At 42.4% G+C, this 20,966-nt stretch overlaps 1 protein-coding gene across 1 annotated transcript; it reads left to right on the plus strand.

Moving 5' to 3' along the window:
* Positions 1-5,406: 5,406 nt before the first annotated feature.
* Positions 5,407-20,880, plus strand: LOC115183336 (E3 ubiquitin-protein ligase CBL). The gene is made up of 13 exons (XM_029744672.1): positions 5,407-5,588; positions 5,878-6,582; positions 13,948-14,094; positions 15,443-15,599; positions 15,819-15,940; positions 16,760-16,897; positions 17,375-17,594; positions 18,596-18,754; positions 18,868-19,023; positions 19,152-19,210; positions 19,602-19,685; positions 19,908-19,972; positions 20,219-20,880. The coding sequence occupies exons 2-13, from the start codon at positions 6,206-6,208 to the stop codon at positions 20,341-20,343; spliced, it is 1,809 nt and encodes a 602-aa protein (XP_029600532.1). The 5' UTR covers positions 5,407-5,588; positions 5,878-6,205; the 3' UTR covers positions 20,344-20,880.
* The last annotated feature ends 86 nt before the right edge of the window (positions 20,881-20,966 follow it).

Raw genomic sequence — 20,966 nt, forward strand, 5'->3', positions numbered from 1 at the left:
CTATGTAACTTAAGTGTTCAATGTTAATTAAGACATGATTGATTTAATTCACTTAATGTTAGAATTCCTGTTTTACCCCGGTTTAGGCTATGGATTGACCTAATATGTCAACGATGCTAAATGTTTTTTTCAGATTTTAATTTAGGACTAGCACAAACGCTGCTAGAGATGGCAAAATGGCACGCAATGCTGGAATTCTGAATAGAGTGCATTTGGCACCAGGAAGTTGTGAGATAAAAGGGTTTGCATGTGGTCTAATCCAGGGGTTTCAAACTCATTCCATTGAGGGTTTAGTGTCTGCAGGTTTTTCCTTTCAATTAAGCAATAGACAGCCAGGTGTTGGCAGTTCCTTACTAAGTAGTGTCCTTGATCAATCAAGTACAATAGAGGGAGTGAAAACCCACAGCCACTTGGCCCTCTGTGGAATGAGTTTGACACCTGTGATCTAATCAGTCAATCATATGGTGTTGTCAGTGTCATTCCACTGTAGTTTCCCAGGGTTTACCAATTCAGCGGGATCTCCCCACAGTTGATAGGCCTATTGGGGATAAACTCATATCCTGTAGCAGTAACTGGATGGAGCATTGACTGGATGACTCTCTGTCTGACCTCTGTCATTGGAGCAAATAACCTTCTGGACGGTGAGCCACCCGGAGGTTTGCCAGTTCGAATCTTGGGTCAGATGGGGGGAAAATATGATGGGCAAGGCATTGTGCCCTTGAGCAAGGCACTTAACCCCCCACAACTCCTCCTCCACGGGCGCCCAATGTGGCAGCCCCCTCCTCCAAACTGTATATGTATGTGTGTCTTTTGGAGGGGTTGAGATAAAGCAGAGGTCAAATTTCAGTGTGACCTTGTGTACAATTACCCAATAAAGGGATCCTAATCTTAAATAGCCTTCTGACCTGGGCCTCTGTGTCATTGCACATCTCACTCCATCAAACACCACACCTCTCCGCAACACACACACACTTCTCACCCAACCTTGTCGGTGCCCGGCCCCAGCTGATTCTTTAGTTACCAGGGACAATTTGGGACTTTCCTCAGATGTATCGAAGTGTGGAACCGCCAACGGAAAATCATGCTTTGTGTCTAAAGTCCCTGAAACACCCTGCTGAATCTGTGCTGACACGTTGTGCAGCTGCTGGATACAGTAGATAGTCAAGGTGTCTTGTGTGGGATGTGGTGGGATGGTCATCACCATGAATTGTTGGAGGCAGGTAGCCTAGCGGTTAGAGAGTTGAACCAGCAACCAGAGGGTTGCCAGTTGGAATTCTGGGTCCGATGGGAAAAATCTGTCTGGGAAATGAACTGAAACCAGAGGGTTGCTGGTATCAAATCCTAAATGCCATTGTGCCCTTGAGCAAGGTACAACAACAGTTCCCCGGGCGCCCAGTGTGGCAGCCCCGAGCACCACTCCAAAATAACCTGTGTGTGTATGTGTGTCTTTCGGTTGGGTTAAAAGCAGAAGTCAAATTTCGGTTGGACCTTGTGCGCAATTGACCAATAAAGTGATCCTAATCTTAATCTGTTTGAGCTACCCTGGCCAACCGTACACTCATACAGCCCCCACCTCTTCATGACTGTATGAGCGACTTCTGCCCTTATTTTATGTCTTTATACTAAGCTCGTCAAAAAGCAGAAAAGTGCAGCATTCTGTTAAGAACAGGGCCTTGTCAGGATGGTTTTGTGGAGGTGTAGAGGTGAATGGACAGACAAGATACAACTCCCTGAAACAGTGAAAGGAGGTAGGGCTGCACGATATGGGCAAAAAATTTAAGAGCGATTTTTTTTTAAAACAACTAAATATTGCGATTGCAATTTGACTTGCGATATAGATCAAAACACTTGGATGAACCATTTGAAATAGAATGATTTATATTAAGAAGCAAAGTGGAGAGCAACATCATTCTTGTTTGGAACAATCTGTTGACTGCATTAAACCTTACAGAACAGCATGCAAACTTATAGTGAATCTAACAGAGAGGAGAAGGCATGAGGAGAGGTAGAGAGACGACAAACACGCGCGGCTTATTGGTGTTTCAAAATTTTGCATGATATATGGATCTCTTGCTATATGGATATTGCACATGTCAATATTGCGATTTCGATGTGAATTTGATTAATTATGCAGCCATAAAAGGGAGCCATGGCCACCTAGTGCCAATAGATATACACTCAGTTTATTAGGTACACCCATCTAGTACCGGGTTGGACCTCTCTGTAGCCATGTTCAGCAACAATGTACAGATGCGCTGTGTCGTTCAAACATTTCTCAATTGGTATTAAGGGACCTAACGTGCACCAAGAACACATTCCCCATACCATCACACCACCCATACCATTACACCACCCATACCATTACACCACCCAGACCATTACACCACCCATACCATTACACCACCCACACCATTACACCACCCATACCATCACACCACCCATACCATTACACCACCCACACCATTACACCATTACACCACCCATACCATCACACCACCCATACCATTACACCACCCATACCATTACACCACCCACACCATTACACCACCCATACCATTACACCACCCATACCATTACAACACCCATACCATTACACCACCCATACCATTACACCACCCACACCATTACACCACCCACACCATTACACCACCCATACATTACACCACCCATACCATTACACCACCCATACCATTACACCACTGCCACCAGCCTGTACCGTTGACAGCAGGCACGATAGGGCCATGGACTCATGCTACTTACACCAAATGTTTTTATTTTCTTTATTTATTTCACCTTTATTTAACCAGGTATGCCAGTTGAGAACACGTTCTCATTTACAACTGCAACCTGGCCAAGATGAAGCAAAGCAGTGCGACAAAATCAAACAACACAGAGTTACACATAAAAAAACGTACAGTCAATAACACAATAGAAAAAAATCTATGTACAGTGTGTGCAAATGTAGAAGAGTAGGGAGGTAGGCAATAAATAACATAGAGACATAGAGGCAAAATAATTACAATTTAGCATTAACACTGGAGTGATGGATATGCAGATGGTGATGTGCAAGTAGAGATACTGGGGTGCAAAAGAGCAAGAGGGTAAGTAATAATATGGTATCATCTGTTGCATCATCAGCATGATGCAACAGGAGCCCGGATTCGTCGGACTCAGACCAGGTAATGTTTTTCCGCTCCTCAATTGTACAATGTTGTTGATCACGTGTCCACTGGAGCATCTTGTTGCTTTTAGCTGTTAGCAGTGGAACCTGGTGGGGTCGTCTGCTGCTATAGCTCCTCTGTGACAAGGACCGATGAGTTGTGCGTTCTGAGATGCTGTTCTGCACACCCATGTTTATGGGCTGTTATTTGCCTGTTTGTGACCCACCTTTTACCTTGCATGATTCTGGCCATTCTCCTTTGACCTCTGTCATTAACAAGCTGTTTTTGCCCACAGGACTGTCGCTGACTGTCGTGCGTGAAAAGCCCAGGAGGCCGGCCATTTCTGAGATACTGGAAATAGCACCACTGGTACTGACGATCATACCACTCTCAACATCGTTTAGATCACTCATTTTGTCCATTCTAACGTTCAATCGAACAGTAACTGAATGCCTTCATGCCGGTCTGCCTGCTTTATATAGAAGCCACGGCCACGTGACTCACTGTAGGAGCTTACTATTTTCGTGAACGGGGTGGTGTACCTAATAGACTGGCCACTGTCTGTAAATTGACAACAAACTGAATGTGACGGGCACTGGAGAATGATGCAGGGAAGACCCCGAGTCTCTGTAAACATTGCAACATACACTTGGAGATCTCTTAGGTGCAGTGAGCAGCCTCACACGCTCGGACTGTGAACTTGTTGCCAGTGTCGCCATCATGTGGATATTGTAAGTATAGCCTGGTTATAAAGAATTCTACCAGGCCAATGCAGTTCCAGTCTCTGCCACTTGTCAGCAGTAGAGACCTAATCATACAGGAAAGGTGCATAGTGGTTTTCTTCATTTGGAAAACTGTGACTTGGCTTCATCATTATCAAGCATTTTATCTTAACACATTCCATGTCTTTCCAATGTGCTACTGCTTAATGATAACTCTACACTAAACCTAACACCCAGGCCTAACAGCAGCCAAGAGAATGGTTGCCTTACGATGGCAAGCCTCACACACTCTGCAATGGATTTCCGTTTTCATGGTATTTTGGTATTTGTATTTTATTAGGATCCCCATTAGCTGTTGCAAAAGCAGCAGCTACTCAACCTGGGGTCCACACAAAGCATGAAACATGACATCATACACAACTTTAATAGACAACAGCTCAAGGACAATACTACAAAAAAAGTTGTATTTCTTTACAAAAGGCACACGTAGCCTACATATCACTACATATACACAAACTATCTAGGTCAAATAAGGGAGAGGTGTTGTGCACTGATGTGTTGCTTTATCTGTTTTTTTAAACCAGATTGCTGTTTATTTGAGCAAAATGAGATGGAACAGAGTTCCATGCAATAATGGCTCTATATAACACTGTACGCTTTCTGGAATTTGTTCTGGATTTGGGGACTGTGAACTTATTGAACTTATTCATGAGCTCAACTTCAACTGTAATTTTCTCGACAAGATGCAAAATCAGACAATATTAAAATATGGTCTACAACACTTGACAGTGTGTATTTGTGTAATGTCTGTTGATTTGTGTTTTTTGTCCTGTCAACCAAAAAATTATAAAAACTTGATACAAACATTAATAGAAAAGATGTATTCATGAGTCTGTGGCGGCTTTTAGACACCTCCAACTTTACCCAATTGGGATGGCATTTCCCGTTTTCTCTAGGTAGTTTCCCTTTACAAATGTTACAACAGAGAAGAATATGGTGCTAACTTAATGCCAATTTGTCAAAGGGAAGACAGCAGTTGAGGGCTGCTTTAAACATGAGACATCACTGGGCCTTGACCTGCAGTGCAATGACTTAACATACATCCTGTAGCGCAGTGCTCTTCATCTTTGTGACATCTAATCACTATAAGTTTCCACTACTCTCTCCCTCTCTCTCTCTCTTTCTATGCTCTCTTTTTCTCTTCTCTCTCTACTCTCTCTCTTTCTTACCACTCTCTACACGACACACTCTCCTTGTGGGTATCCCCTGTTCCCTCTTCTCCCCTACTTTCTTAGTAATTGATTACCTTTAAGCCCAAACCTATCTCAGCCTCACTCCACCTTCACACACAAAGACTACAAACCTGTTTGTCTGGCTGCAAACCCGGAAGAACATCAAAGAAAGAGAGAGCGAGAGCATGAGAAAGTGACACAAAACAGAGAGAGAGAGAGAGAGAGAGAGAGAGAGAGAGAGAGAGAGAGAGGGGCCAGCCAGAGTCAGACTGAGACATGAAAAAAGCTTCCGTTGTGCTGCAAAGAGAGCCTGGGGTCTATATCTGAGACACCATTTGTATGTTGTAGATGAAATCAGAGAGAGTTACGCCACTTGGGGGGAGAGATAGTGGCTGGGCATGAGAGCGTAAAATGTTGAGTAAGAAGGGGAGGAGAGAACAGGGGAGGAGAGGTGTTGAGATAGTTTAGGAAGGGTGAGTGGTTATTTGTATGTCTTGTTCTGCCCTCCCTTGCTCTCTCTCTTTCAGTTTCCTCTTTACACTTTCTCTTTACAAAATGAACTGGAAAGAGACTGTTCCTAAAAAATCTTGGCTACTTCTGGAAAACTGACCAAAGAAATTGAGGATTTATGAATTGAGGACTTTATGAATGCAGGCTTGAAAACAAACATTTTTGAGAGATTGTTTGTAAACAGTTTTGAGAGATTATTTGTTTGCGCTTTTCTGTACAAAACGTTTCCCCTCCACTCTTTCTAAACCACAGCAGTTGTCTCCATTCCTGTTGGACTATGGTATATTCTGGCACTCTGCCCCTATCTGGATTACCTGATTTCATTGGATTATTCTTTGGATTAGCGAGGAACACTGGTGAAGATATATTGGATAAAGTGAGCTCTTTTCAATCAAAGCTGTCAACCATAAAGATACAATGACAACATTTACTAAGCCGTCCATGCCATACATGACAGACATCTAGACCACTCCCTCATTCAACTGTCATAGATAGGGCTGCCAGACACAAACCGTCAGGCTGCACTGAACAGATCCGACTCGGACTAACACACCACAACCAGGAATCCCTCCTCAGGACAATGGCCACGGGAGGGAACGGGCTAGGATCTGACCGGAGCCTGAAATCCACCTCCCAGCCGCCCAGTGCCTCTGACCGGCGGCAGGTGGACAAGGCCCTGAAGAGGCTGGAGAAGCTTCATCGGCTGTGTACCAACCTCAGGCTGGGCCTGAGGAACAGCCCCCCGTACCTCCCCGAGGTGGTCTCAGAAACAGCCACGCTGCTCACCCAGGTGTGGGAGCCGTACAGGGGGCCTGCAGCGAGGGGGCAGGCCCCCCGGGGGGACGAGGGGGAGTACCTGAGGATCCATGCAAGACACCTGCTGGATAAGACTAACCGGGCCGTGCTGCTGTTTAAAGAGGGGCGCGATAAGATGTTCGAGGAGATGTCCAGCTACAGGTGAGAGAGAACAACAAGGGCCGGACCATAACTTGATATATGGGGTCGTAAGCGATATCTTTGTAAAAACTCAAACGGCTCAGAAAGTTACCTGCATGTGTCTCCAGTTAGGATTTGGTGCTTAATCCAATAATCATACACATTGTCAGTGTTGGGGAAGATACTCTAAAAATATAGTTTACCAAGCTACCAATTACTTTACACTGGAAGAAATGAAGCTACACTAAAGCTACCCTTATGAAAATATAGTTTACTACAGAATGTAGAAAACATTAGGAACCCCTTCCAAATAATAACTTGCACCCCCTTTTGCCCTCAGAACAGCCTCAATTCGTCGGGTAATGGACTCTACAAGGGGTCGAAAGCGTTTCACAGGGATGCTGGCCCAAGTTTACAGTGATATCCTGTCTGTAGTGTATAGTCTAGCAGACAGGCTGCATACGTTCATGCCATGTGAGGAGCCAGGGGGAGATTTCAGTCCAGGCTGAGAGACATGATGTTCGCCACAATGATGTGACTACCAGATAGGGTAGTTTTGTTATCTAGCACAGGTCTATTGCCAAGCCTGAGAACCCATTTTTTTTTTGTATTGTTTATTCGATTTGTCAGTGATAATCACAAGTAAATGACTATATAGGATAGTCTGTAAACCCAAACAAAAATCTTAAACACACTCCACAATACTTTTATATAAAGCCTGCCAAGCTTTTTTGGCAGTGCCAGATGTTCATACTGTGTCAGGACAAAACAAGACATTTAGTCCATACAGAGAACTTTGTCTAGCAATTCTAAGCTATGAAATATTTCCCAACATAGACACAGTGTACAAAACATAAAGAACACCTTCCTAACACCTTCCTAATATTGAAGAACAGCCTCAATTCTTTGGGGCATGGCCTCTACAAGGTGTCGAAAGCGTTCCACAGGGATGCTGGCCCATATTGACTCCAATGCTTCCCACAGTTGTGACAAGTTGGCTGGATGTCCTTTGGGTGGTGGACCATTTTTGATACACATAGGAAACGGTTGAGCGTGAAAAACTGAGCAGCGTTGCGGTTCTTGACACACTCAAAGCAGTGCGCCTGGCACCTACTACCATACCCCGTTTAAAAGCACTCAAATATTTTGTCTTGTCCATTCACCCTCTGAATGGCACTCATACACAATCCATGTCTCAATTGTCTCAAGGCTTAAAAATCCTTCTTTAACCTGTCTCATCCCCTTCATCTACACTGATTGAAGTGGATTTAACAGGTGACATCAATAAGGGATCATAGCTTTCACCTGGATTCACCTGGTCAGAGCTAAATGTTTTGTACACTCAGTGTAGTTCACTACATCCAAATTCTAATATCTAATTCTGAAATGTCATAGACTACAAATTGCAAGAACAGATCACTTTGGGGTCATATGTTACCAGAATTTGTAATTAAGGCTATTAAACACAAAACTATGTTTGAAGTGAGATTAGGCAGGTCTGATGACGAAAAAGGAAGGAAATGATTGCCGACTACACCTATATATTATTTTCTTTTTCCAAATAAAAAGTGTCTAGTCCCAATAGTTAGCTACATCACAACATTACAACAAAGTAATTCACTACTAAAAACACTACCAATATTTGAATTGAGTTCAACTACCACCAAGCTACTGCTAAATGTAGTTAAATTACTAGTTGAACTACATGTAGTTCACTACTCCCCAACACTGCACATTGTTGACATGGTTTTTGCTCTCCTCATTCACTTTTAATCTAGCATGAATAAACATGAAAACTTTTTTATATCCACAGAAGTGAAACAATTACTACTCAAAAAACATTATGCATATGTAGGCTACAAGACTATTGTACTATACCAGAAATTGATTTAGAATACATTTTAGGATGTTGTCTTTTTCATCCGAAAACAATTCCGTTCTGGGCTGACCTTTACTAAGACAAATAAATCAACTGTGGGGTCAAGGGCAGGGCACATGTCCGAGATATCTGATTCCACCAGCACCATGACACAGACTTTCCGCCAATATTCTCAATGGCCAATATTCAAATCAATTCTCAAGTAACTAAGGTCAACTAGGAAAATTAAAATGCATGGCATTAGATTGGCAAATTCATAAGGACTTGGTTAGCATTAGACTTGATATGTACAGTAAGTGAATTATGGAGCACAGCCAGAGACAGAGCAGAACCACAATGACACAAATAGACCTGAGCAACCATTAACATCCAGTTATAGTACCAGCGAGACAAAAATGACCATTCCCAGTTCCTTCAAGTCGGCTGTCTTAAAACATAAACACAGAATCAATATGGCATTTAGGTTCGTGCTACTGCAGATACATTTAGTTATTTAGTAGTTGTGCGTAGTTGTGCAGTTTTCAAGGTGGGTATTTTGGAAATAAATGTGTCTGAGTGTATCTGAATGTTTGGAACCAAACCTCTGTTCCGTTGAGACTACTAATGTCTCAGAGAGACAATGGAGTGGACCTGAGGCTTTATCATGCTAATAGTAACTGGGTGAAACTGGGTGATCAACTCTCTGGGATATACGGGCCATGGAGAAAGGCAGTCTGGTTCTCTGAGACGTTTCAGGGTGGTGTTTTAAAGACTGGGATATACGGGCCATGGAGAAAGGCATTCTGGTTCTCTGAGACGTTTCAGGGTGGTGTTTTAAAGACTGGGATATACGGGCCATGGAGAAAGGCAGTCTGGTTCTCTGAGACGTTTCAGGGTGGTGTTTTAAAGACTGGGATATACGGGCCATGGAGAAAGGCAGTCTGGTTCTCTGAGACGTTTCAGGGTGGTGTTTTAAAGACTGGGATATACGGGCCATGGAGAAAGGCATTCTGGTTCTCTGAGACGTTTCAGGGTGGTGTTTTAAAGACTGGGATATACGGGCCATGGAGAAAGGCAGTCTGGTTCTCTGAGACGTTTCAGGGTGGTGTTTTAAAGACTGGGATATACGGGCCATGGAGAAAGGCAGTCTGGTTCTCTGAGACGTTTCAGGGTGGTGTTTTAAAGACTGGGATATACGGGCCATGGAGAAAGGCAGTCTGGTTCTCTGAGACGTTTCAGGGTGGTGTTTTAAAGACAATCATGAACAACATTATGTAAATATTGTATCTTCTTTACACATTTTTTATTTTTTAAATATTTTTTCTTAATTACTCAAAGTAGAAAATTAAACAAATATTTCTCAATTATATATCTACCGCTAAACATATAACATTTTTACAATAATACAAAAAAGTCTTTATTATCTGTGAAGTCAAGAAAAAGCTATGAGCTATGTGTAATTTTCCAAAATGCTGAATCTCACTAATGGTAAGAAGAACAGGGCTTGTCTAAGGATGCATGTTCAGTGCAATGTAGTACAGCAGGACTGGCAAGTTTTAACATAACTGTTATTCCCTTCGCTCCTTGTCATCCATATTTTGCTCTCTGAATCTAAAGAATGTGTGTATCATGAAATCACATTTGCATTACGCCTTGTCATAACAAAAGTTTAAATTAACAACTGAGAGAGGCAGATTATTGTTAGTTTATATTAATCACACCCACACACCATGAAACAAACATTCACACCTCCTACTCGCCCACACTCTCCTTCAAACCCCTCTCTGTTTGTAGAAAGCAACACACAAACAAAAATAGATGTTTCTCTGTTCTTCTACGTTTTTGCACTCCGCCCACACCTGGGTAAAATGCACTAGTTTGCTATAAAGCTAAATTCAATGGCAGAGTCCCTGCAGGTACAATTGCAATTGTTGCAACAATAAGTAACAGCTATAAGGTAGATATTGTATATTACATTAGTGATAATAGTCTATTGCAAAAACCGGTAACTATGCCACATGCACTGTTGCCTTGTTGGTCTTCAGTGAGAGGCAGGCACATAGTACTGTCACGCGTACTGTAAGTACAGTATCAATGCCATGCAAGCTCTTTTTTCAAATAAGAAGTTGCTATGCTTTACACACACCATTGAGCTCAACTGTAGACAGGATGCAGTGAATGAGTGTGGTGGAAAGTAAGAAATGAACATGGTCAACCAGGTTAGTTAAGGATGGAAACTTCAGTCCTGCTCTCAACTGCCCGTACAGCCAGAGAGATGAGAGAATGGTTGAGACGGTGAGTGGAACACACAGTAAGAGGTTTGTGGCCAGATTGTTACTGTCCCTGGCAGGCTGATAATAGACACACACTCAAGAGAAGAGCCACACAGTAACCTTTGAGTGTCTTGTTGGTTGGTCAAGTTGCTAACGGAAAATTATGTTTCTGCAGCACAAAACGAACAAGGACAGGAAGAGCTAGACTGTGACATCCTGTTTTTACAAGCATGAGTGTACCTGTGTGTGTGTGACATAGCGAGAGAGAGAGAGAGAGAGAGAGGGAGAGAGCAATACAGAAATTCACTACAGAGAAAGAAGAAACAGCACGTCAGAAATCAGCTCAAAGTAATTGAAGAATCCATAGAAACTAACCACTTCTGGGAAAATTGGAAAACTCTGAACAAACAACAATACAAAGAGTTATCTTTCCAAAATGGAGATGTATGGACGAACCACTTCTCCAATCTTTTTGGCTCTATAACAAAGAACAAACAGCAAAACATATACACTACCATTCAAAAGTTTGGGGTCACTTAGAAATGTCCTTGTTTTTGAAAGAAAAGCTAATTTTTTTGTCCATTAAAATAACATCAAATTGATCAGAAGTACAGTGTAGAAATGATTAATGTTGTAAATGACTATTGTAGCTGGAAATGGCTGATTTTTTATGGAATATCTACATAGGCGTACAGAGGCCCATTATCAGCAACCATCACTCCTGTGTTCCAATGGCACGTTGTGTTAGCTAATCCAAGTTTATAATTTTAAAAGGCTAATTGATCATTAGAAAACCCCTTTACAATTATGTTAGCACAGCTGAAAACTGTTGTTCTGATTAAAGAAGCAATAAAACTGTTCTTCTTTAGACTAGTTGAGTATCTGGAGCATCAGCATTTGTGGGTTCGATTACGGGCTCAAAATGGCCAGAAACGAAGAAGTTTCTTCTAAAACTAAGTCTATTCTTTTTCTGAGAAATGAAGGCTATTCCATGCGAGAAATTGCAAAGAAACTGAAGATCTCGTACAACACTGTGTACTACTCCCTTCACAGAACAGCGTAAACTGGCTCTAACCAGAATAGAAAGAGGAGTGGGAGGCCCCGGTGCACAACTGAGCAAGAGAAAAAGTATATTAGAGTGTCTAGTTTGAGAAACAGACGCCTCACAAGTCCTCGACTGGCAGCTTCATTAAATAGTACCCACAAAACACCAGTCTCACTCCTCTTTCTATTCCGTTTAGAGGCAGTTTGCGCTGTTCTGTGAAGGAAGTAGTACACAGCGTTGTACAAGATCTTCAGTTTCTTTGCAATTTCTCGCATGGAATAGCCTTCATTTCTCAGAACAAGAGTAGATGGACGAGTTTTAGAAGAACATACAACATTATAAAATCCATGTACACAAACAACAAGTGTGCGGTTAAAATTGGCAAAAAATACACACATTTCTTTCCACAGGGCTGGGGGGGAGACAAGGTTGCATCTTAAGCCCCACCCTCTTCCACATATATATTAACGAATTGATGAGGGCACTAGAACAGTCTGCAGCCACCGGCCTCACCCTACTAGAATCTGAAGTCAAATGTCTTCTGTCTGCTGATGATCTGGTGCTTCTGTCCCCAATCAAGGAGGGCCTACAGCAGCACCTAAATCTTGTGCACAGATTCTGTCAGACCTGGGCCCTGACAGTAAATCTCAGTAAGACAAAAGTAATGGTGTTCCAATAAAGGTCCAGTGGTCAGGACCACAAATACAAATTCCATCTAGACACCGTTGCCCTACAGCACACAAAAAACAATACATACCTCGGCCTAAACATCAGTGCCACAGGTAACTCCCACAAAGCTGTGAACGATCTGAGAGACAAGGCAAGAAGGGCCTTCTATGCCATCAAAAGGAACATAAAATTCAACATACCAATTAGGATCTGTCTAAAAATACTTGAATCAGTTATAGAACCCATTGCCCTTTATGGTTGTGAGGTCTGGGGTCCGCTCACCTACCAAAAATTCACAAAATGGGACAAACACCAAATTGAGACTCTGCATGCAGAATTCTGCAAAAATGTCCTCAGTGTACAAAGTAAAACACCAAATAAGGCATGAAATAGGCCAATACCCGCTAATGATCAAAATCCAGAAAAGAGACGTTAAATTCTACAACCACCTAAAGGAAGTGATTCCCAAAACTTCCATAACAAAGCCATCACCTGCAGAGAAATTAACCTGGAGAAGAGCCCCCTAAGCAAGCTGGTCCTAGGGCTCTGTTCACAAACACAAACAGACCCCACAGAGCCCCAGGACAGCAACACAATTAGACCCAAACAAATCATGAGAAAACAAAAAGATAATTACTTGACAGATTGGAAAGAATTTACAAAAAACAGGGCAAACTAGAATGCTATTTGGCCCTAAACAGAGCATAGACAGTGGCAGAATACCTGACTACTGTGACTGACCCACAATTAAAGAAATCTTTCACTATGTACAGACTCAGTGTGCATAGCCTTGCTATTGAGAAAGGCCACTGAAGGCAGACCTGGCTCTCAAGAGAAGACAGGCTATGTGCACGCTGCCCACAAAATGAGGTGGAAACTGAGCTGCACTTCATAACCTCCTGCAAATTGTATGACTACATTAGAGACACAGATTTCCCACAGATCATACAGACCCACAAAGAATTAGAAAACAAATCAAACATTAATAAACTCCCATATCTGTTAGGTGAAATACCACAGTGTGTCATCACAGCAGCAATATTTGTGACCTGTTGCCACAAGAAAAGGGCAACCAGTGAAGAACAAACACCATTGTAAATATAACCTATATTTATGTTTATTTATTTTCCCTTTTGTACTTTAACTATTTGCACATCATTACAACACTTTATAATATGACATTTGAAATGTCTTATTCTTTTGGAACTTTTGTGAGTGTAATGTTTCCTGTTAATTTGTTATGGTTTATTTCACTTTTGTTTATTATCTATTTCACTTGCTTTGGCAATGTAAACATATGTTTCCCATGCCAATAAAGCCCCTTAAATTGAATTTAACTGAGAGAGAGAGAAAGAGAGGGAAACATTACTGCTTGTTAGAGGGTACAATAACCATTATGTCTATGAAATCTAAAGTTGACTTTCATTCTAGCTGCCACTGTTGCATTTTAAGCTATGGACCAGAAAGCCTACCCTTATCACCCTAGTTGATACATTGTAAAAAGCTCAGAATAGCTTAATGTTATTTTCTGTTATTCACAGGAGAAACTTGACCAAGCTGTCCCTGCTCTTCAGTCACATGCTCTGGGAGCTAAGGGCCATGTTTCCCGAGGGAAGCTTTCAAGGCGACACCTACAGGCTGACTAAGACAGAGGCCGGAGAGTTCTGGAGGCGAGCATTTGGAAACAAGTGAGTGTTGGGTGGGGTAACAGTGGCCCTAGAATGGAACAAGGGACTTGGGCTTGACAGAACATTCCACAAAAAGGAACAGTCTATTTGTATATACACTACTGGTCAAAAGTTTTAGAACACCTACTCATTCAAGGATTTTTCTTTATTTTGACTTTTTAGAATAATGTAGAATAATAGTGAAGACATCAAAACTATGAAATAACACATATGGAATCATGTAGGAACCAAAAAAAGTGTTAAACAAATCAAAATATATTTTATATTTGAGATTCTTCAAATAACCACCCTTTGCCTTGATGACAGCTTTGCACACTCTTGGCATTCTCTCAACCAGCTTCACCTGGAATGCTTTTCCAACAGATTTCCACTGGTCTAATGTCCATTGCTCATGTTTCTTGGCCCAAGCAAGTCTCTTCTTCTTATTGGTGTCCTTTAGTAGTGGTTTCTTTGCAGCAATTCAACCATGAATGCCTGATTCACACAGTCTCCTCTGAACAGTTGATGTTGAGATGTGTCTGTTACTTGAACTCTGTGAAGCATTTATTTGGGCTGCAATTTCTGAGGCTGGTAACGCTAATGAACTTATCCTCTGTAGCGGAGGTAACTCTGGGTCTTCCATTCCTGTGGCGGTCCTCATGAGAGCCAGTTTCATCATAGCGCTTGATGGTTTTTGAGACTGCACTTGAAGTAACTTTCAAAGTTCTTGAAATTTTCCGTATTGACTGACCTTCATGTCTTAAAGTAATGATGGACTGTCCTTTCTCTTTGCTTATTTGAGCTGCTCTTGCCATAATATGGACTTGGTCCTTACCAAATAGGGCTATCTTCTGTATACCACCCCTACCTTGTCACAACACAACTGATTTGTTTAAACACATTAAGAAGGAAAGAAATTCCACAAATCAACTTTTAAGAAGGCACACCTGTTAATTGAAATGCATTCCAGGTGACTACCTCATGGAGCTGATTGAGAGAATGCCAAGAGTGTGCAAAGCTGTCATCAAGGCAAACGGTGGCTATTTGAAGAATCTCAAATATAAAATATATTTAGATTTATTGTTTACCACATGATTCCATGTGTTATTTCATTGTTTATGTCTTAACTATTATTCTACAATGTAGAAAATTGTAAAAATTAAGAAAGACCCTTGAGTGAGTAGGTGTTCTAAAACTTTTGACCGGTGGTGTAGACAGTTTTTTTTCTAATCTTGTGAAAAGTATTCTGTTCCTCCACTTGCATTTTCACTCCTCTCACTTTCACTCTCTTTCTCTCTCTCACTTTCCTTCTTCCTTTATCTCCCACCCCTCTCTCCCTCTCCTCCCCTCCTCTCGTTCTCTCTCCTAGGTGTATTGTGCAGTGGAGCAGTTTTAAGCAGCATCTCCGTAGGGTCCATGGCTTTGAAGAGGGGATGGAGTCCATGGCTCTAAAGTCAACTGTAGACCTCACCTGTAACAACCACATCTCAGTGTTCGAGTTTGACATCTTCACCAGGCTATTCCAGGTACATGTGATCCATATATGTTAGCCCTGTTCTAAGTAGCCCTACATCCTGGTTAATTAGACACCTCACATAATGTTCAGTGAACATGCATTCTGCCACTTTCCAAGATGTCTATCCCATTCTTTCTCTCCCACTGTCTAAAGAAAGCCAAAACATTCCAAAGTGGAAAAAATAACACATTTAAACTGATAGTATATGTGTCCTCCCCTCTCCTGTCAGCCCTGGAGGTCTCTTCTGAGGAACTGGAACCAGTTGGCAGTGACCCATCCCGGTTACATGGCCTTCCTCACCTACGACCAGGTCAAAGCCCGCCTCCAAAACTACCTGCACCGGCCTGGGAGGTGAGGACAGGAGAGATGGTTTGGGGGTGGATGGGTTGGTGTGTGGCGAGAGAGAGTAGATGACTGGGAAGGAACAGGGGGATAGGAGGGCTCCGGAGAAAAGAGAAGAGATGTAGCATAACCTACAACAATATCCGCAATGATTACTTTTAATAGGACACACTGTCATTATAATTATAGTGATAGTAAAGAATAATACCTAGATAAGTAGAGGTAACTGCCAAAATAATGGAAACACTTGAGGAACTGAGGGGTACAAAGTATAATAAAAGAAGGTGCTTCCACACAGGTGTGGTTCCTGAGCTAATTAAGCAATTGACATCCCATTATGCTTAGGGTACATGTACAAAAATGCTGGACAGGCCATTATTTTGCCCATTATTTTGGCTACTATGGCTATGCCCCCATAAGATGACACCCACAGGGCATGAGAGGTCACTGAATGGTTTGATGAGCATGAAAACACTGTAAACCATATGTCATGGCCATCTCAGTCACCAGATCTCAACCTAATTGAACGCTTATGGGAGATTCTGGAGCGGCACCTGAGGCACCGTTTTCAACCAACATCAACAAAACACAAAATTATTGAATTTCTCATAGAAGAATGGTGTCACATCCTTCCAATAGAGTTCCAGACACTTGTAGAATATATTCCTAGGATGCATTGAAGCTGTTCTGGCTCGTGGTGGCCCAACGCCCTGTTAAGACACTTTATGTTGGTGTTTCCTTTATTTTGGCGGTTACCTGAATTTCATGGTCAAATCTGTATGAACTCCAGTAAAGACGTTTCCATGTGAACTCTGTATCTCTGTCCAGCTACATCTTCCGTCTGAGCTGCACTCGGATGGGCCAGTGGGCCATTGGTCATGTGACTGGTGATGGCGGCATCGTACAGACGATCCCCCAGAATACACCTCTCTACCAAGCCCTCATCCAGGGCTTCAGGGAGGGCTGGTGAGTAAACACACACATGGACACACCGCAGGAGGTTGGTGTAACCTTAATTGGGGAGGACAGGCTTGTGGTAATGACTGGAGTGTAATCAGTGGAATGGTATCAAATACATCAAACACATGGTTTCCAGGTGTTTGATGATGGGGACTTCAAATAGGCCTATGGCAAGTCAAAGGAACTGTAGCCTACTGTTCAAATGGGTTCAATGGAAACCAAAAACTGGACACTAACAGTACGTCTATAGCCTCTCACATAGCCTTAATATTAACTCCTGCAGAATTAAGCATTTCTTGCAGTAAAATTATACACCAAATGTAGGAACATTTTTGACTTGGGAATAGGAGTGCTGATGGGTTATTAAAAGTTGTGGGCGTGTGCAGGTGAACAACCAGCTGACCAACACTAACACACAACATTTGCATAGGCCTGTACTCATTTTGCATAATGTGTGTAATTCTGTGTTGTGTTTGTCTGCAGCTATCTTTACCCTGACGGTCGTGATGTGAACCCAGACCTCACCAGTCTGTGTGAACCAGCACAGAGAAGCAGGGTCAAAGTCACAGAGGATGAGTATGAGATGTACTGTGAGATGGATAGTACCTTCCAGCTGTGTAAGATCTGTACAGAGAGAGACAAGGACACACGCATCCAGCCCTGCGGACACCTGCTGTGCCAACCCTGCCTCACAGGATGGCAGGTATGCCTACTCTGTCATTGACGACGTCACCAACAAAACCCTCAAAGCCAAACCACACATCGTTCACTCACACAATGTCTCTGACATCACCCAGCCACATCCTCTTTTATTCATATATATCATCAGCATGCCAATTTGGGTTAGCTGTATGGAATTGTTTTTAGGTCAGACAGTTAATGTCTTCCCATCCACCTGTCAATCAGTCAGTTAGTCAGTCAGTTAGTCAGTCAGTTAGTCAGTCAGTTAGTCAGTCAGTCAGTTAGTCAGTAGGCTAGTCTGTCCATCTGTGTGTCAGTCAGTGAGCCAGCCCACTACACATCAGTAGGTGGACCGGCGTAGCAGCACGTAGAGCTGTATTATTGGCCATCGTGTTCTATCATGTGGGTGAGGACTTCCTGTGTGAGCTGAAGCGTACGTCCTCCTCATGATACACTCACACTGAGGAGACTCACCCTTAGAGTTTCCACTCCTCGCCTGGTCACACACTCTCACACACTGACACACACTGTCACAGTCACACTTCAGGGGCCAAGAAGACACAATAGAATAGATTTTAACAGAATACTCCGGTTTTTACCAAAGTGAACTACGGTATAATGCTCAATCTTCATTTGATATGCAAAACCAGTTGATTTACTGTAAGTGTAGCTTCATGCAAATTACACACAGAAAGGACATTATTATGGCTATTACACTTTTCAGCATGGGAAATATATCTGCTCAGGAATGCTCTTGACGGAACCAACTGCATCATCCCGGGGATCTTTTTGACATATAGCAATCATTTTTCTCTCTGCATTGTTGGGAAGGGCCCGGAAGTATTTCACTGTTAGTCTATACCTGTTGTTACGAAGTATGTGACAAATAAAATGTGAATTGATTTGATACAACAATACACACACGTACACAGACACGTGAGTTTCCACACATTAACAGACAGTACAGATGTGTAGATAATGTTTATTCTGCTTAACCTGGTGTGATCATTCCATGTGTTGCAGAAGTCGGATGGACACACCTGCCCATACTGTCGCTGTGACATCAGAGGGACAGAGTCCATCCTGGTGGAGCCTTACCTGTCTGTCAGCGAGGAAGAGGAAGAAGAAGATGACCTGGAGGATGTACAGCTAGTCATGAAAAACCTGGCCTATATGAAGAGGGTGTGTTTTGTTGTGTGCGGGGGTGGGGTTCTCTTTTACTGCCTCTGTCTCAGGGGGTTTTCTCTTGCGTTGACTCCCCTTTCTCATTTTCTCTCTCTCTCTCTCTGATGCAGATGTCATCTGAAGAGTACCAGTTCCCCAGCTCTCGCCTCGTTCCACCCCTCCCTCCCAAACACAGCACCTCCTCCCACTGCCCTTCCCCACAAGCCCCCTTACGGCCCTCTGTGCCCGATATACTGGCCAAATACTCCCACTCTAACTTGCGTTCTGTAAGTTCCCCCATACACACACTCTACAGAATTGATAGTAACAGTACCACAATAGAAAGTCTAACCCATGTTCACTGATAACTGGGGCTTCGGTAGACAGGTAAAGGTGTGTCCTTATTCTACCACAGGCTCACAGTGACACCCCCTCAGACAGAGTGCTCACACACCACACTGCCAGCACTAACAGGTGAGATCTAAATGCATACTGCAGCAGATGGATAACTGCATTTTAGGCTTTTAAGACTTATGGAAGATGTCTGTCAGAAAGAAAATAATTTTGTACTGTAGCCTACATCCTAAAGAAGCTTAGGAGATAGACAAATAAAATAGGGCAATGTAAACAATGTTAGCTCACTGTTTGTTCCTCCCTTGGTCTGATGTTTACTGGCTGTAGCCATACAGTTTTCTGAATAAATTTTTTATAAACACTTTTGGTTTGTATGGTTTGCTCAATAACCTGAAACCTCACCACTTTGTGTGTGACCTAATGTTACACAACTAAATATAAATCATTTGGTTACAGTACTTCCTCATTGAACTTGATTGACAGCTCTTGTGTTCTGTCTCCTCCCCTTAAGATGCCAGTGGGAGGAGCTAGCTAGTAGTGAGGAGGAGAATTCTGGGGGGTTCAGACAACCGCCCACACTCCCAATCTCTCACAGGTCAGCCATGCCTGTCCCCAATGGGACTTTCTTCAAAAAGTGTGTTTATTTTTAGTGTAACACAATAATATGCTTGCTATACATAAAATAGTAAATGCGGCCACAAATACCATGTTTTAATTGTAAACATTATTTGTATAGCACCTTGTATACAGTATTAGCTTTCCAAAGTGTTAAAACATGACGGTGGTGAATGCTGTTGTTCTGTTCTCTGTGTAACAGTGAGGATTCTGTCTCAGAGCCAAACCTCCCCTCCTGCTCCTTCTCCTCCCAGTCCTGTGGAGAGGGTGAGTATCAGAGAGGAGGGGGGAGGGAGGGAGTGGAGGGCTGTTCTATCCCATAATAAAGTATTTTACAGGGGCTTTTTCACTTACTGTAACACACACTGAGAGTTAGTTGACCCCTCTCTAACCCCTCCTCTCTCTCTCTCTCTCTCTCTCTCTCTCTCTCTCTCTCTCTACCTACCTACCTACCTATCTATCTATCTATCTATCTATCTATCTATCTATCTATCTATAACATTTATTTTGAAGGTGGAGCAGCCTGGGAAGGGGCCTCAGATTCAGTGAAGCAGAAGAAGAGATATAAAGAAAGGAGTGAAAGGACGTCAGAGCTCGGGTACAGCCAGAGAGAGCGGGAGAGAACCATGTCCTCCTGACGCTGGGAGAAAAGATATGCACAAAATCTTAAACTGACTGACTCAAGAATGGATGGATAATAGGAATAAGAAAGGTCAATTTCCACTGTTCCTGAAAAACAGCCATTATTAATCTTATGTACCTTATGTATATGTATCTTATGTATGCCTTAATATGGAGGGAGAATGCCCTGTTGATCTACTAATAATGACATCAAAGTGAATGAAGGACAGACTGATGGAACAACTCACTGATGCCCTCTACTGCACAGCAAACAGAGTTAGCTGCTGCACAGTTCCAATAACAGGTCAAATTCTTTCATTGCTTGATGTGTGTATGTAGGGAATTGAACATATGCTACCTCATAATTTACCCCATACTTAAAACATGTTGTAAACCTAGGCTTTAATTCATGACTGCAAATTATAGAGTGGGGCAGAGTCCCTCAGAACCTTGTCCAGGATGTATGGCTAGTACGGTATATAGCCTACATACTATAGTTGTATGTTAATATGATCAAACATGAAACCCAAATAAAACTTTTGCACCTCCCTCAAGTTGTTATAATGGACTCCGAAGTTTTCCCACTGATCATACCAATAAAAATGCAATAGTAATGAAAGTGTAGTTCTTAATAAGACAG

This window comes from Salmo trutta, chromosome 3, assembly GCF_901001165.1.
Source record: "Salmo trutta chromosome 3, fSalTru1.1, whole genome shotgun sequence".
Taxonomy (NCBI): domain Eukaryota; kingdom Metazoa; phylum Chordata; class Actinopteri; order Salmoniformes; family Salmonidae; genus Salmo; species Salmo trutta.